The 17367-nt window shown below is 34.7% G+C and overlaps 1 protein-coding gene across 1 annotated transcript in view; it reads right to left on the bottom strand.

Moving 5' to 3' along the window:
- ZNF385B (zinc finger protein 385B) overlaps positions 1-17367 on the bottom strand; it is a 139153-nt gene that overhangs the window by 22070 nt on the left and 99716 nt on the right. Inside the window, exon 4 of the mRNA XM_085320956.1 lies at positions 280-442. Coding sequence (XP_085177082.1) covers positions 280-442 — 163 coding nt within the window. The remainder of the gene's footprint in view (positions 1-279; positions 443-17367) is intronic.

Genomic DNA, 17367 nt, shown 5'->3' with positions numbered 1-17367 from the left:
TTGTTGGATGAACAACACCCACAGTTTGTAAAAGTAAACTTCACAAGAGCATCTTAACTATTTGAAAAAGAAAAGAGACTTTAGCATTCCASATTACCAGATGTTTCAAAGATGTGAAAAATGCTTTGATAATACCAAAAACAATCAGTTCTGAACAAGAAAGCATACCAAACAGTTTAGAAAATACAAGTCATGGATCAGTATCAGGCAATCAGATTTTCTCATATAATCAGAAAAGGAGAAAATAAAGGATGTATAGAACAAAAAATTTTCATTGACCTGATTTGTCAGAGAGGTTGGCTGTGACTGGCGTGCTGGAGCAGGTTGTGTTAGCCTTTGCGCTGTCCTTGGAAGCACCCACTTTTGGTTTATTTTTCGTTGCCTCTAGTGCTTTGACCTTCTTGGCATGTTTACTTCCTTTGTAGTGGGCCTCGGCCTGGCTCTACAAAGGAGAACAAATCAGGCTCATTTTGTTTTGTACTTTATATATAACACAAGGGATGATACGGCAGAAGAGTGACACTTTCAATAGCAGGCACCCTATTTTTCCACCTAGAAGATTTTAGTTGCTTAACACTAACAACTTTTCTAGGTCTAAATTCTTATATATTCAAAGGGTAGGATTTTAATGAACAGTACATGTTTTTGGTAATTTGAAACAAGAAGCTTTGAGATTAGAYAAATTTTTGTCACTTCCAATGTAATTCTTTGCTTCCAAGCTGCTTAAAAATTTAAACGCTATACAATATAAATGTAAACACATCCAACTGTAAAAGATATAATTCAGTTTTCATGTACTGTTCCCTACTTGCTTATAGTCAGAGAAACATCCTGTGCTGTAACCGGATCAATCAATCTGTTCTCTTCCCTTCTGCTTGATCTAGTACAGAAGTCATAAAGCATTTTCATCATCACACTAACAGCAATGGAAACAGCCATTAATGACATTACAACTTCACTATTAGATCAAGGAGGAAGGGATATAAAAGGAAGAAACATGACATCTATAAACTTTAACAGACTCAAGTGAAATACAGGAAATAATTATTAATTACTGTTGATTGTTTTTAAAAAAATGCTTGGCATAGTTTTTTCCAAAGACTAAGAAAATTGGAATTGGAAGGACAGGAAATGAAGGAGCTTATTTTTATTATCAGCCTTTTTGCTAGAATGTTTTATATATGATGTATTCTTCTTGTTCTGCTCAAAAGTAACAGTAGAAATATGTATTAAGATGTAAAATTTACTTCACATCTGCTGTAAAACTATCAATAAAAACTAGGTCGGGTTTTCAAAGTTGCATAGCTAAAGCWAGACAAGTAAATAAACATGTTTTTCAGTGACTTCAAGTCTCCATTATTCTTCTTGATTTTACTCGACCTTAACAAATTTTACATGACTTTAACAAATCAGGCTACTTCCTTTGATGCAAACTATGAAACTACACAGTCCAAATGTTAAAGTTTGGAAATTTCAGCTATTGAGTTTTCACTATTTTTCCTGACTTCCTAAACAATTTAGGAAAAATGAGCAAAGAACATGGTTTTATACAGAACACAATCTACTTTTATAACATTGTAGATAATACTATTCAGCAGTAGCTTTGCATTTCTAGTATTATGAACGTCATCATTTTAATGATTTGAGATACACTATTAGGTGCCTCTATTGAAGGTTATATATTAACTAACAAGTTAATAGCAGAGATTAATTCAAAGTGAACGGCTTCAGGCATGCTTCAGGTAACAAGATGACCACATCTTGGCACCTGGCATGTAAAAACATCAGCACAAGGAAACTTTTGCTACGTTCATGCAAAAACACATCTCTCTCCAACTGATTAGAACTATTTTATTTAATTATAACACTGTGTTATATGAAGCAAGGCATGAAACAAATGACACGCTTTACAAAAAGCAACTAAACATGTTAGGTGTGGTAAACAGCATTGCCGTAACAAGGAAATTTGTTTTAAGGTCAGCAGAAATAGGCATRGCAATAAAGTCACCTCGGGACAACATGTAGTAACAATTTTTGTCACACAGTAGAGTGTAAGCAAACAGCAAAAACAGAGAAGAGAATAGACACCAAACTAGGCCTGCTGGAGTCCTCACAAAAATTATATACACCATTAAAACTAATGGAGAACTGCAGCTAAACMAGGGGAGTGAAGTTCCTAAATGCTGAAGCACTGTAAGTGACTATATACCCTGGGAAACACAGTGCTTCTGCCTCAAAAGAAATAGCATGAGTGCCGTGCTACGGCTGCATCTTTTCTTTTGTGGGAGATTCGCTAAGCAAGCATTCGCTTAGAAATGCTGCTACGTAAGTTTTATCTTGAATTCCTTTGAAATTGAGTTTTTTAAAATCTTCATTATAAAATCAATAAAGATTTTACTCATCAATAGCTATTAAACTATTTTATGATTTAAAAAACCTTTGGAATTTAACATGTATACAAACACAATTAAAAGATTATAAAGAAACAACTAAAATGACTATACAACCACTACAATGTGCACTACTCAAAGGGACACTTGTCAGCTTCTGGGTTGGAGCTACTGAGCGCTGAACRTAGGCAGAGGAGCACAGATCTGTTTGCACCTTGTTACACACGTGTGCTTTAGGCAGGCGGCAGGCATAGGAGCTAGGTATTGTCACCCCTGTCTCCCTCCAGCCTTGCTGGGCTTTGCCCATTTCATTGCAGCTTTGCTGTCACTATATAAAGCACCAGGAGTGTTCACCGTCAGCAAAATTAAGTCAACTACTTATACAATACAACRTACTAAAATATGAAGCTAAAAATTGAGATGTATATATATACCCTGTCCGTTCTAATACTTTTAACTGTAAATAATAGCACAAATGAGATTTTCCACTCAAACGTTCTCCAGTTGATGATGTCCCTTGAAATATCTGGACAATAACCATGCTCCATGCGTACATGTGCTGTTYATAGGATCATATGCTGCCTGAGGCAGAAGCTACAACGTTAAGAGACATAGGTGCACTCAAGAGAAAGGCTTAGTAAGTCAGATCATTGATAATAAGCCTTTCCTCTGATATTTGCAATAATAACGCCTGCAATATCAGTAATAACCTACTACAGTGTTTGAYTCCCTTCATTCAATCCTCACATAGTGTACATGAGACCTGTTGAGAACAAACAAGCCCAGGTAGAATTAAAATTAAAATCTTCATAAATACAAGCAAAGTCTCAAGGAAATGTGGTGAATGGCCTCCCTTCTGATTTCAATGACATCATTACTATAAYCTTTATATTACCAAATTTGTAATTGTACATTATAAAGCCAAAAGGTACAGCTGTGACAATCCAAGTGTGGCTTCTGAAAACATCAACCTTCTCCAAAACTGTTTGACACTAACTCTTATTCCTCAGAGGAAAAAATTGTCCAATCCTGATTTTAAAGTAGCTAGGGATGGAAAATCCACTTTTGGTAAACTGCTTCAGTGATTCACTTCCTCAGTTAAATACATACCATTTATTTCTTCCAATTTGTCTAGCTTCAATGTGCAGTGACTGGATTTTGTTGAACCTTTGTTAGGTTCTTTCCACACATCTCTGCTCCCCGAGAGGGAACAGGGATACTCTTTTCCACACGAGGGTCGGGGGCATCCCTTAAGATCCTGTGCTAAACATGAAAGAACTATTTTCTAACTCTTTCAGATGCAATAAAAATTCAGACTTAACTTATTATCCACCCAAAACAATTTCTGATTTGTTGTTTCATGGAAGAGATTCTCGCACCTCATTCAGCCTAAATTTATTGTTGCTAAATTCATCCCCATTTATTTGTTTGCCGTAATATGAACAACCTACTTTTCCAGAATATGCTAGAACTGATGTAGACTGGTCTGTATCAGTGACCTGTCCTTTTCTGGCATATAACCCACAATATGCTACGAACTGTAGTTTTAGATTATCATATTTTTCATAATGGTTCAACTTCATTGGCATAGTTCACTGACAATGATGTAAAGAGAAAATCCGTACACTATATAAAACTGTTGTAAAAGCTATACAATATTCAATTGCTAATTACTTGCCATATTTCGCCCAACCATTCTATATAGTAGTTGGATCTAATAGCAAATATTACATTTTAAAAACAGTATTTTATTTTTGTCAGTGCACTAGTTCCTTTGTAATTAAAAGTAATAATTTAAAACAAAGTGCACAAGTTCATTGAAGGGCAGAATTTAATCCACTATTCTTAAGCAATTTAAAATTATTACTGTTCCGACATAGTTTATTTTATTCAGCTGCTTTTGGGAAACTAAAATATACTATCAGCACAGAATTGTATTCTGTGTAACCCTATTACAAAGCCCAATGCTCTTTAAAGTTTTCTGGAATTAAAAAAAAAAAAAAAAAAAGAAGATGGTTGCTGCCATCCAAAATTTTAAAGAAATTTTGGGTTATTACTGGTGTTGCACAGATACCACATTTCAGGCAAACATATTTGGTTCATGTCCTTTAAAGAACGAAAAACGCTTCTTACACAAATACAGCAATACAGCACAGGTGATAAGATTCTGTTACACTGATTAATTGAAATACTAAATATAACTCTAGMATAGGCTACTACAGATAAAACATTTATTTTTAGTTAAGATAATAAGCAGTACATTTCTTTTCATTTGCTCTGACAGTCCAAAAAAGTCCTATACATGCAAGGCTTGGAAGTCAAATGTTGTAAAAGAACATGTTTCAACATTAAAAAAAWATATAAAAAAGTAAATATATTAGGAATACAGTATTTTAAACRGACATTGAATGTACTTTTTTGATATCACCAACACTAACCAAACTGAATACATTTATGCAAAGTACATACCATCAAAGCAWTTTTTGCAAAAATTAATAATGTTAAAAGCAACAGCAATATTATTTAAGCCTGTGAGAACAAGAGCTCTAAAATTAGGAATAATCAAAATTAAAGACACAATCTTAATGACTCTTACTATACTTACATATCATGATGCATTTTAATTGCATAATAATTGTTTCTACCAGACATGATTGCATTTGAGGCACAGAGCTGCATTTACTGTAGGGAGAACCAGAATTCTACAGCAAAAGAATTTTGGTGGTGTCACTGCCACAATTCACTGTTACTGAAATTAAATTGCATTTATTGCTTATGAAAACAACATTAAAAGTCACCAYTGAACTTTTTTCATATTACCATTATTTTTCAATTAAATATTGACTAGGTTAAGGACWACTACTATTTTCTGGAAAAATTAGAATAAGATGTAACTCACGGGAAAGAACTCCCTACCTAAAGGGAAAATCTAATTCCTGCTCAGTTCTAAAAATGACTGTGGCCTACTAACTTGATAACATAAATATTTCTAAAATTTAAAATGAATTCCTCCTTTTTAAAAAATAGAGGAACCCATTAAATACTAGCTAGTAAGTTTAAGCAGTAGGAAGCAACTTTAGCTGCAATAAATGTGAAATTAAGTAATAAAATGTGGAAATTTCTTTCTTTCTTACTTGGGTCAAATTCTACAACAAAGCTTTTGCACATGCCCAGTACTACATTTTGAATGTACTGTTCAACAGGATTCAGGCAGCAAGACACTAACATATGTTTAAGCCTTCTGAACATCACGGTTTATTGAAAAAGCCATATTTAGAGTTCTGTCACAAATAATTAAGAAAGTTATTGAGATACAAACACGCAATTTTCAACCGTGGTTTTTGAAATTCTACATCTTAAAATTATCTGCCTGTACTCCATTCAAAGTCTTTAATCAGGAAGTAAAAAACCCCACACAACTAAGCCTTATAAACTTTTTTTGTTATGAAGCCTTCTAAACCATAAGTATTCCTGATTTGGCTGTAAATAAGGATAAGGCTTTTTGCTCTTGGGAGTATCTTCCATGAAGACAAATAAATGATCCTGACAGTACCTTTTATTTAAAATCTAAAATTAATTGTTAATTTTCAATTATCACTCTCAAATCCTCATTATTATCAAATTTGTTATTATCCAGTTATTTAAGAATGTGAACTGTGAGATTACATATAATAMAGAAGCTATACAATATACTGCCTTACATACTAGACTGCATCTAATAAAACATCAACAATGCAAATCTTTGTTTTCTACTTGTAAACATGCTTTTTAAAGAGCATTTCTAAGAGAGAATATTACAGYATACTATAGTGTTCAAAATGTTCTAAGCAGCCTTGCTTCACGTCTATGTAAGTATGCATGAAAGTAGCAACATATACAGACATACATATAAATAACCAAGAAYCACAAAAAGCATACAAATTCTCTGATGGTGGTATTACCTTTAAGAAATCTTTAAAATTCATGAAAGACTGCAGTACAAAGGATGACAGAAAATTATCCCTGTCAGGAGCAATGACTGACAGTGTATTTGAAATCAGCACTATTCATTTTGACAGTTCACAGGTGAGYGAGTTTGAGAATCTATCTGGTGTGTGAATGACTAATTAACTGAATTTATTACAACCTGAAGAGATGAAATATTAATCTACCAGCTTGTTTCAATGACAACCTGATGCAAGGTTTGCCTAAATCTTAGGTCTCTGGTTCAGCATGCACATGTGCGTGGTCGGGGTATTTTCAGGTTTCATTACGATCACCTGAAGTAGCCCCTTAATCGCACTGGATGGAAATAGATCTTTGAACCTCCKACACTTGTGCTGAATGCTTGAACCTATTACGAGGTTATCCAGTCTGACAATTAACACACAAAAAAAGAAATATTTGTGGAGCAGTAGGGTAGTAGGAAGGAGAAAGAAAGAAAAGGAGACTCAGAAGTATTCACGAGGGAAGCCTGGGTTCATGTCTCACACTTTGAGATATCAGGTGAGTGCCATGACTAATATGCAACTCAGTATGGTGGTTCTTAGCTCCTACTTCTTCTCCTTTGCTACTGTACCTTTTTTAAAGCAGGAATTCCACCCCGGATGGGAAACCTTTTCAATGGCAATTTGATCTCTGTATTTTCACCCTTGTAATAYTCAATTTTTTAACCTTAAATTGCCAAATGCTTGAGTTACTCAAGCTTAAGTCAAACCARTATAATTTGTGTCTGCAAGTTATAAAATGAGACCTAAACAGGCACTGAAAYGTAGTAATAGCATTCTTACTAAGAGTATGAATCTAAGCAGGGTCACGACTTCTGGAAGTGCTGATAATTCATAGCTTTTTTTCCTTTAATTACGTAGGAACAGGGATCCTAGGAACCTCTGAAAATCAACCCTGAGCAACCTACCCAAATTTATGGCAAAACTAAGGAGAATTTAGATTCYTTAATTGCAACCAAAACAGACAATTGCCACAAAGGAAAACCTCCTCTCCTAGCATTCTAAAAAAAACAAAAAAAGTTAAAAGATAAATACATTTGTCTACAGAACATTGTCACAAAAACATCCCCTATATACATATATCTTGTTAGYACTGTCAAGTACCAGGTTCATTATCCCATACTGAACTGGCAGAAGTAGAGAGTACAGGAAGCCTCACAGCATCAATTATACTCCACAAAAAAMAAAAATTCATGTTATGCTAATGTACGTTACATCATGCATAGATTCCAAGTATTGGGCATAATATGCCATTAAATAGTGATATAATTAAACATCTATACCACATTCAGTGCTGCAATCAAGGTTTCTAGCTCCTGAAACTAAGGATATTTATGAGCATCATTTTTCCACTAAAGTMACTGAGACTAGACACATCTATAAAGTTAAGGATGTATATAAATAGAAAAAAGGTCCCTGCACTTGCATGAAGCTGTGGAAGTAGCGATGCTCATCACAGTAGTGTTCGCTGAGGCAGTCAGGAGAAGTGATGTAAAAAGGCATGTGCAGCATCCCTATACGAAACCTCTGTTCATGGCTGCAGTGGCAGTGGTCCCACTAAGGAAGGCTTCTATCATTGCAAGACTGGAGCAGCAGAGACGCATTTAATTCCAGAATAAATTATAATTTACCACAAATCCTAAACTATCAAGCTCCTTTTCTTAAAATAGTAAGATCTTTAAGAAATACTTAATTATCTAGCTTACCTGTTAGCATCATGTTAGAATAGCATGCATATTTATGTAAGGAGTATGTAAATTCAACACTTGCCTCCCAAAATCAGACTAGAATTATAGAAATTTAGTGAAAATTAGATAATATGATAATTAGGAAATGGGGTTGAAATTTTTCAATTTTATCTCTAGTTTGATGGTAAGCATAGATTTAAACTGCAGTGGTTATATTTTTTGTACGAAAGCTAGTAATTACTTTTAAAATTCTGTTATAAAACCTAATTTCTTCAAATAGTGAGATATATTACTACTGAAGAGTACATAGAAAGAATGGAAAATCTGTGAAAATCAGCCAAGTAAAAAGAAATCAACTCTCTATCAAACTTAGTTAAAAGCTTTGTTAAATAGCTGATATTTGAGCAGAACTTTGAGCACGTTATAACCTGCACCCTATAATCATGCAATATTTCTGTCATGTTGAAGCTAAACATTTTCATCATTTTATCAGCTCTGTCTACAAAACAGAGAATTACTTTCACAAGTTTCTGAAACTTATGCTTTTAATTACCTCCTAGCTGCTTCACTACTCTCCAAACCCAAAGAATCAACATAAACAGTCTTATTTATAGGGAAAATGTAAAATATTTGACAAAAGACTATGACAGTTCTGAAGATTTTACTCAAAGCTGTTGATCATTTTATGTGTTATCTTTTTGACAGCATGAGTAATTCATTCAAATTTGGAAAATTAACATTTAGTAACACTTATCTAAACTTTTAAAATTTGCCTTTGGCTTTTTTAAAAGATGATCACAATCATGTCATCTCTTTTATTAGCTTTAAATGTATCCAACAGTTAGGAGACCTTTAGCATCTTTTAACGTGCAGCTGTTACAACAGCTGCTTTTCTGAACTGCTTTTATGTTTTTTTTTCTTGATTTCTGAGTATTCACAGGTGATCCTGAAAAGCAGTATTGACCTACCATCATCACTCACAGACTGCAGGACACTACACAAACACAAGCGTATTTTAATCAAACAACATCCTTTCCAACCGATGAAGTGGTACCAGACTTTATCCAATGAATAGGAAGTGTGCAGTGGGAGAAGGAGGAGGCATACACAAAGCACAGCTTTCTTTTAGAAGTGATCAAAAAAAAAAAAAAAAAAATTTTCAAAAAAAAAAAAAAAAAAAAAAAAACAGTTGACTGCTGACATAATATATTTCTAATCAAGCATCGAGTACCCAAAGGCCTGGAAACCGGGAAAGTGCTGATACTACTGTATAATGCTCCAAAAATTTTGTGAGCATCAGTAAAAATAGTGAGAGACAAGAACAGGGAGAAGTTACTTGAACACAAGGCAATGATTCATAGATATGGAGAAATAACAAATTTTYCAGAAGCCAAAGAGGTATCCCTGCAACTACAACTTATACCTTTCTCTTTACAGTTGCAAGCTACAGTAAAAGAGAATACAAGAGACAACTCGGGGACAATCCAGCCGAAGCTCCACAGCTGCTAGAGGGACTTGCTGCCTCATGGCAGCTGCAGGAGAAGCTGTAGATTTGTCTGGTGGCCAGAAGGAAGAGGAAGATTGAGCCAGGAGCAGGCAGAAAAGGAATCTATGTGGGATACAAAATAAGCCATTCTTCCCTTGCCCTGTTGCTGCTGGACCCTCTTGTGGGTATCATAAAAAGTCAGCAAACTCACTCAAGCTGCTTTTTGCTTCTGAAAGAATGTCCACAACATAAATAGTAATAACAAATCTGGTCTGTACAGTTAATATGAAAGCTTATTTAGCAAAGCTTATCTGTAGTCCATACAGATATACCAAGGGCTTGGAAGGACTCCCAAAATTCTTGGAAGAAAATATTTTTTTAAAAAAAAGCTAGATCCTTCTCAGAATGTCTTGCTTCCTCTTTTTGGAATACAGTTGTGCCCCTTGCTCTGCTGGCCTTTACTGGAGTGTAAAATCTGACTCACTATAACACTTTTTTCCAAACAGATTCTTCCTTTTCTGCTCGATGTTCTCTGATGGCAGTGAATATAACTGAGATATTTCTAAATTTCTCCTAGCTGGATTATAACACAAGACCATAGCTTGAACTTTACTGACTCACTAGACATTACTGTATTGAAACATATTGTTTCACCRTCATGTAGAAATTAAAATATAAAAACATTGTTAACATATATTTTGATACAAAGACAAAAATATGTATGTTTATTCTAATGTACTGCAGGAATCCAAATGCAACTATCAACTGATGGTAAGCTTTTTGTTTTAATTAGTTTTTCAAAGCACTGCAGACAGAATAAATAACAGCACTACTAACAGAATAACGCTTACATAGGATGAAATTAGTATATCAATTGAGCACMTATTTTGATTAATGGATCTCATCAGCTACTAATCCTCATAAAGCTACTCTTACCAATTTGTTTTCAAACTTAACCCATCACCAGTTAACTTTTGGTATCTACTGTCATAAGAAATCAGCTTAGGAAGRAGCTGTTTTTTCTCTATTCAACTTTTTCTTCATTCACTTTCCTTGAACCATTGAGAGCTCTACTAACCTTCCAGTTTTCTAGGATCATAATGTTAAGGTAAGTTATCTTTCTTCTGTTTTTTTAATGCTTCTCTCTTCTCACTAAACTCTTTCCCCTCAGCCCTTAAAAAAGAAAAAAAAAAAGAAAAAGGAAAGTAAAAAAGTAAAAAGCAAAGTTAATCAATTCCCTTTAAACTTGGTTGGGATTCAAGCATCCAGAAACAAGCACCCAGTACAATTTGCAATGTCCTTAGATGCCCTGGTTGACCTTCAGCTGCACGTCCTCTGGCAGATCTACCAGTCTGGTCTGGATGTACCAAGTACCCTGAGTACTCAAATAATACTGACATGTTTAGACACCTAAGCCCACCCTCAGTATCAGCTAGAGCATCTAAATTAGGTTATGCAATAAATACTGTTGAAATAACCTCAGTTATCACTATGTCACATCAATACTAATACTACAAAAAAGTAATTCCAAGTCAAAGGTGTCTTCCGTTTGTCATGGCTTTTAATCATCTATTCCGGTATTCCTGAAGTCTTCTCTGAAACTTCTAGAGTTTACTCTGGATTTGAGAGAGCTTGGAATGGTTGTTCAAATGGTTTATGGCAGGATTTATTAACAGAAAAATACAGCTTCCAAACTGACCAAACAGCTCATAATGAATTTTTGACAGSGTGAGTCACGGGAGGATGGTGAATGCCCAGCTGCACAAAGGGAAGGTTTCAGCCCCTTCTTTGAGGAACATTCTACTACCTGTAAACAATATAGGATGGCTCCAGCAGGAGCCATAAGGAGAAAGAGCTCCTATAGGATATTCCCAAATTGTTTTCTCTTGGGAACTAGAAAGTCATGTTTAAAATTTTTATTTTAGACCAGGCTGGGTTTAAGCCTTAACTTCTACAAAAAAAAAGTCCCATATCCAGAGTCATGAAAGTGTGAAACTTCCATTGCTGCCCCTTCAAACAGTATGAGAACATCTATTTCTTTCTCAAATAGGGGTCTTCATTTACATATCAGCTTTTTTTTTTTTTTTTTTTTTAACACATAATTCAAAGCAAAATATTTGATTTTGGTAAAAGACCACGTTTCATTCCATTTTATTTTACTTTTTTTTCACTATTCTGAAAATTCAAAAATTCAAACCRAACCAAAAATAAGTATTAGCTGGGAATAGCCACAATCTCCAGCTAAAACAGCTCAAAACATTTCTTTGAATGTTTCAACATCTATATCATTAAATATACAGAGAAGATTTGATGTGCTGTTGTACAGTACTTGTTTTACATTTGCAGAGATTCATGGAAAGGTATTAGTGTAAAATTGGACTATCAGAGACCACAGTACGCGGTATTTGTGTGCCAAATACTTSGGCAYCTCTCTACAACCGTTCTGTGTGAACTACATTTGCAAACAACTTATGGTGTTCTATGAAGAACGAATACTGAGTGCCTGAATGTATGCTAACAMAAACACATATATGTAAATTTGATCATCTTCAAATGAGAAAGACATGATGTGAYTTAACTGAATTGTATGCCCAACAGCAAAGTTAATAGCGTTAATTTCTAAAGGTTCATTCGGGAAATGAGCACTTGAACATCTGCATAAACGTTGTATAAATRAAATGCGTAGCCTTTGCCTTCTAACAGTGCCTGCTAACAACGGTGTACTGCAGACAGCATGGAAAAAGTGACAAAGGGGACACTGACAGTGGGTCACACTGACGCTCAAGTGTAACATATAGAGCCTTCCTTAAATTGCTTACGTGTTCCAAACTGCTGTATTCCAGAAAAGGATTGACTATATTTTAATTCTCATTTTCAAAATCTTCTTCACAACCTATGCCATTTTTAGTTTCTTCTTACCATTAGAAATGTTCATTCAGATTTAATTTGTGTACATACACAAAAAAGCATAAATATAAATAATGAGAAACCAAGGAATACCAAATACAAAATTATTTAAAGTTTTCATTTGTATAGCATGTAAATATGGAATAGCAGGCTACTGCTATCAAAATTTCAGGAATTTTTAGAATTTTTCTGAGAGTCTCAATTCTGTTCATTAAGACTTTCTTCCTCTACCATGCCAGGGAAACTTTCTAGTTTTTTTTTTTTCTCTCTCTCTCTCTCAGGGATACATTCAGTCTGCTCTGTATTCGAATTTTGAAGATGGCTAACACTGATGATTGATTGATGATAAAATCTAAAGCAAATGTGCATAAAATGAACATACTGCCAACTAAAGCTCAATGAATGGCTTTGGTATGCAGTTACTGATGAAATGATTTGTGCTTTTTGTTCTGCTTTTAATAAACCAAGCCTGAAAGTGTAACATCCTGTTTTGACTCTTCTGGGAGTCTAAAAGCTATCAGTTACTCTATATTTAGGTAATTGGGATCTTTGATTTACCTAGAGAACTTGAAACAGTTAAAATAATTTAGGCTGTCACCTCAATCATAGGTACCCTTTTCACCATTGACGATTTGTTTGGTTTCAGCAATCCTTACATGGCGTGTACACAGGACTATTCCTGCGTAACATAATTCATAACTTATGATGGGCATCAGTATTAGAAACTGCAGTTAGGCTCTTGCTATAATATTCTCATAACTAGAGACCCATTATATAAATAGATTTCATAACAGAACTTAATCTTCCCGTAACCACTGACTATAAGCTTGCATAAACCTATTTTTGCAGTTTAGGCTTCGCTTTTTTTTAAACACAAATATAAATAATGCATGATCAAGAACAAAATCTAATTTTAATAATTCTGGAAATCTTTTTGTAAAGAAGAAACCAGACGAGGGCCAATGACACAACTACTACTGACAGGAGTCATTTTTGGTCTCTAAAAGCTGCCAATCCCAAGCCAAACAATTTATTTACTGAACTAGCTTAAAGATCATACATATTCTCTTTGCTAACAAATTTCATCTTGTTACATTTTCAGCTAAGAAAAGAACTGGTGAAAAAACAACCCCAAACCTCTTCCCTCTCTCCAAACTCCATATGGCTGTTCCTTAAAGACTCTTTTGAGACTTACGGAACAGAGCAAGGATAAGAAGCAGGCTATCTTGAAGACATATATTTATTTTCCTCATATACACAGATTAAACTGCAATACATATAGTGTGATTTTAAAAGTATGAGTCAAGAGCCATTATTTCTTTTTCTGGAAGCAGTTAAAAGACATCAGGCTAAAATTAGTCTGAGTTTAAAGTTTGTATACAGATCTTTTCTTCTTGTATTTAAAAAAAAATGTTTTAAAACTACGGAAGACTGGGAGATCCTGAAGAATTCAGTTAGGAAACTCTCTTTTCAAATTACAATACAGTAGAAGAAAAATAACATCATCCTAGCAGTTTTTATTTTTCAAAATAAAGGAGCCATCATTTAAACCTTAGATGCTTTTATTCCTAGAGTGGCATAACTTATTTTAAAAAAYTTTTCCATCCCTGAAATAAGGCTTTCTCCTCCTGACAGCTGCAGACCCCTCTCTCCATCTCTGATGCCAGACTAACAAGAAAATTGAAATTTTTGCAATTTACTGTATTCATTTAATGGGAGGTTTCAAATCTATAAAGTATTCAGGTCTACCGATCCAGACCCAGTGGATGTCCACAGAATGAGAAGACGACTACAGGCAAGGAAAACAATTTTCTTCTCACAGATGAATATCCACTAGCCTAGATATTAATCATGCAATATATAAAGCACTACGAAAATCAGGTCAGAAGCTTCAAAACTATGCAGCTGAAAATTGTTTAGGAGAACAAAAGTAAGAAAACTACTTAATAGTTTACTTCCGTAAACTATTTAGGTCATCTTAAATCTTAATTTAGGTCAAAGGAAGTTCAAAACAAAATGGCCATCAACAAGAAGGACCATGTCAACCTTACAGAGCAAGGGTAGGAAACTGCAAATGTAAAGTGGCTGTACTACAAATCCCATTCTACAATGTGCTAGGCTTCTGCACCCTAAGTTTTAATGCAGGCTATCATAATTTGATGTCACCAGGAAAAGTCTCAGCAAATTCTTAGGATGTTCTATGGTGGAACTGACCCACTGAAAATTTCAACAGACAAGCTATTCACAAATATCTGACTGCCTTTCCCCAATCCAGYACAGTCTGAATTGCAAAGACCATTCCATACTGTAAAAACGAAGTTATTTTTCTCACTGTAATAAGACCAAAAAGAAAAAAAAATACAAGGAGAAAGACTAGATCTTTGTTTTTATTTGGATGAAGAAGGTTATAACAAGTTCAGAGAACTATGCATCACCTTTTCAAGGAATAACTGCCACAAGAAAATGTGTGTGTGTATGTGTAAGTATATATGTATTCATAAACACATAAAAATGAGTGTGCACGTGCATGTGTATAAGATGACTCTACCTATGTAAGAGTCTGTAGGGCTGAGTTGAAAGAGCATTAGCATTTTTTCAGTGCAATTATTACAATGAAGATTATGGGAGGGAGAAGAGTATTTAAATAAAATAAGATTTACCTCTGTCAAAGAGAAGGTAACAAACACTTGGATATTCAACTCTTAAGGTCACAAGACTGAACCTGGAAGTAAACATCCTTGGAGAAACTGAATAACCCAATGAGAGACTAGACAACTTTTAGAATAAAATGCTAGGAAAATACAGGAGTATTTTCTCCAAATACTCCTATATGCTCAGGTTATGAAATGGTTTTGAATGTTTCATTTAGCTTTTTTCTAGTATTAACAACATCACTAGAATCTCAGCATCTTCTAAAATAAAATTTGCAGGATGTTTGAGAATGTCCTGGGGTAACGTAAACTGACACAGAAAGTAATGAAATGCACTTGAATGCTAACAGTGGCATAGTCATGATGCTTCATCCAGCCTTACAGCTATCCATTAGAAAAGCATGGTTACATATTTTTTTAGTAACCAGAACTGAGTGTTTTTAGAAAATTTAGGGAAAAAAAAAAAAGGAAAATGACATACGATGAATATATCCATCCAAAAAGAGGATATAATCTCCCATACATTGCTGTAATGGCAATGTTGAAAGTGGCATATGATACTTGTTGTTCCACATTGTGAATAAGCCTAAATAGGAAATACTGCTTGGTTGGCAGATGTACAAAACAATATAGTATTTCAGCTCTTCATTGTTTTGTGCCATTAAGTCGTGAATCAATATGACTGCCTTGAAGTGCTATTTGTCCACCTGAATGTCAGTGCAGACAGAGCAAGCTACTTCTGTAGGGGCAGGATCACTCATCAGAGGGACTCTGACCTCAAAAGCAGAGAGCAGAGCAGAAACAGGCTGAGCTGCCTCCTCCGTGACARAATAAGGCCCAACTCAGAAGCTATGTTTAGATCCACAGATGCCCATATATATTAACTTTCTTGGTTCCTTGTTTTTATCAATTTATAAAAAAAAGAAAAACAAAACAACAGCAATTAAAAAGCATTGGTTGGGACCAAGTATCAGAGCAGAAAGATTTCCTAGCCTTGAAGAGGAAAGACCAATGAACTAAATTTTATGCAGTACTTCTGAAATGTTAACTAAGCAGATACTGTCACTTCAAAAAAAAAGTTTAAGTAAATAAGCTAGTCAAAAGACAACAGGCTTTTTTTTTTTTCATTTAGAAATCAGTTTGAAGGTAAGAAAGCAATACTTTAAAATCTCTGCCAGTCTAGACAAGCCAAACCAGGGAAACCACATCTTAAGAGATTTTTTTCAAAGTGTAAAGATGCAGGGAAAAATAGAGTAATCGGTATGGGAGCTATACTGTGACTCTCTAGCAGTATCAAAGAGGGGAGAGTGGCTTTGAATTGCTGTCTTCTCTTTGAAATAACTTTCTCTTTGAAATAATAACAAAATACTTAATATTCGCAAATCACTTAAGTGCATCTGAGAAAAAAAAATCTCAGATTTCTTGGATATTAGCTTTATGACATTAGTGAACAAATACATACTTTCAAAGTGTTGAAGGTGGTAATTTTCTTAAACATAATTTTCTTGAATTTCTTTAATCTTCCAGCTATGCAGACAACCTTTAATTGGACATCTATTTTAAACATCTCAGTCAATGTGCTGTTTTGGAATACACTCTTCTGAATCATACCTCAAGAGACAGCTTCCTTGTACTTGATCACACTCAAGAGACTGACAGAAGTAAAAGTTCATATTTATTACCACTAAAACTGACTGGACTTTAAGAAATCTAGAGACTTTTATTATCAGAAAGTATGTATGAACAACAGGAAAAAAAAAAGGGGGGGAGATACCACTTCTAGAAGAAAACTAGTTATGAAATGAAAAGAACACATAGGAAAAGTCTGTCATGTCAGGATTTCTTTATGCAGTACCTCTCGAAGGTTAATAGCCTCTCAAATGCAGTGTCATCAACAGACATGACATTGGATATCGCAGTAATCTTTCTTCCACATCTGTCCCGAAGCACAGCAATCTCTTGGGGTAGCACTTCAGCCAATGTTCAACTGAAAAGCAGGTGTCTACAGAGCTGCAGTCTCAAACATGAGAAAAGCTACACTGCCTAGTCCTCAAACCCAAGAAGGAAGGTGCGTGTTAGTCAGCTCCAGGTGATCGGCTGGTCATTTTGCCTTAGTGGTGGCAGGCTCTGCTGCACGATTACAYGTAAAAACCACTACTTGCCAGGAACACGCAAGAAAATACCAGTACAGACGTCCACCTCTGAGTGGACAGAATATCAGCACAACAAGCTGTTCAGAACATAGGCAGAATTGTAGAG

This window comes from Rhea americana, unplaced genomic scaffold, assembly GCF_003343005.1.
Source record: "Rhea americana isolate MKP2758 unplaced genomic scaffold, rheAme1 scaffold_12, whole genome shotgun sequence".
NCBI classification, from domain to species: Eukaryota; Metazoa; Chordata; class Aves; order Rheiformes; family Rheidae; genus Rhea; species Rhea americana.
This window is presented reverse-complemented; position numbering and strand designations above follow the sequence as displayed.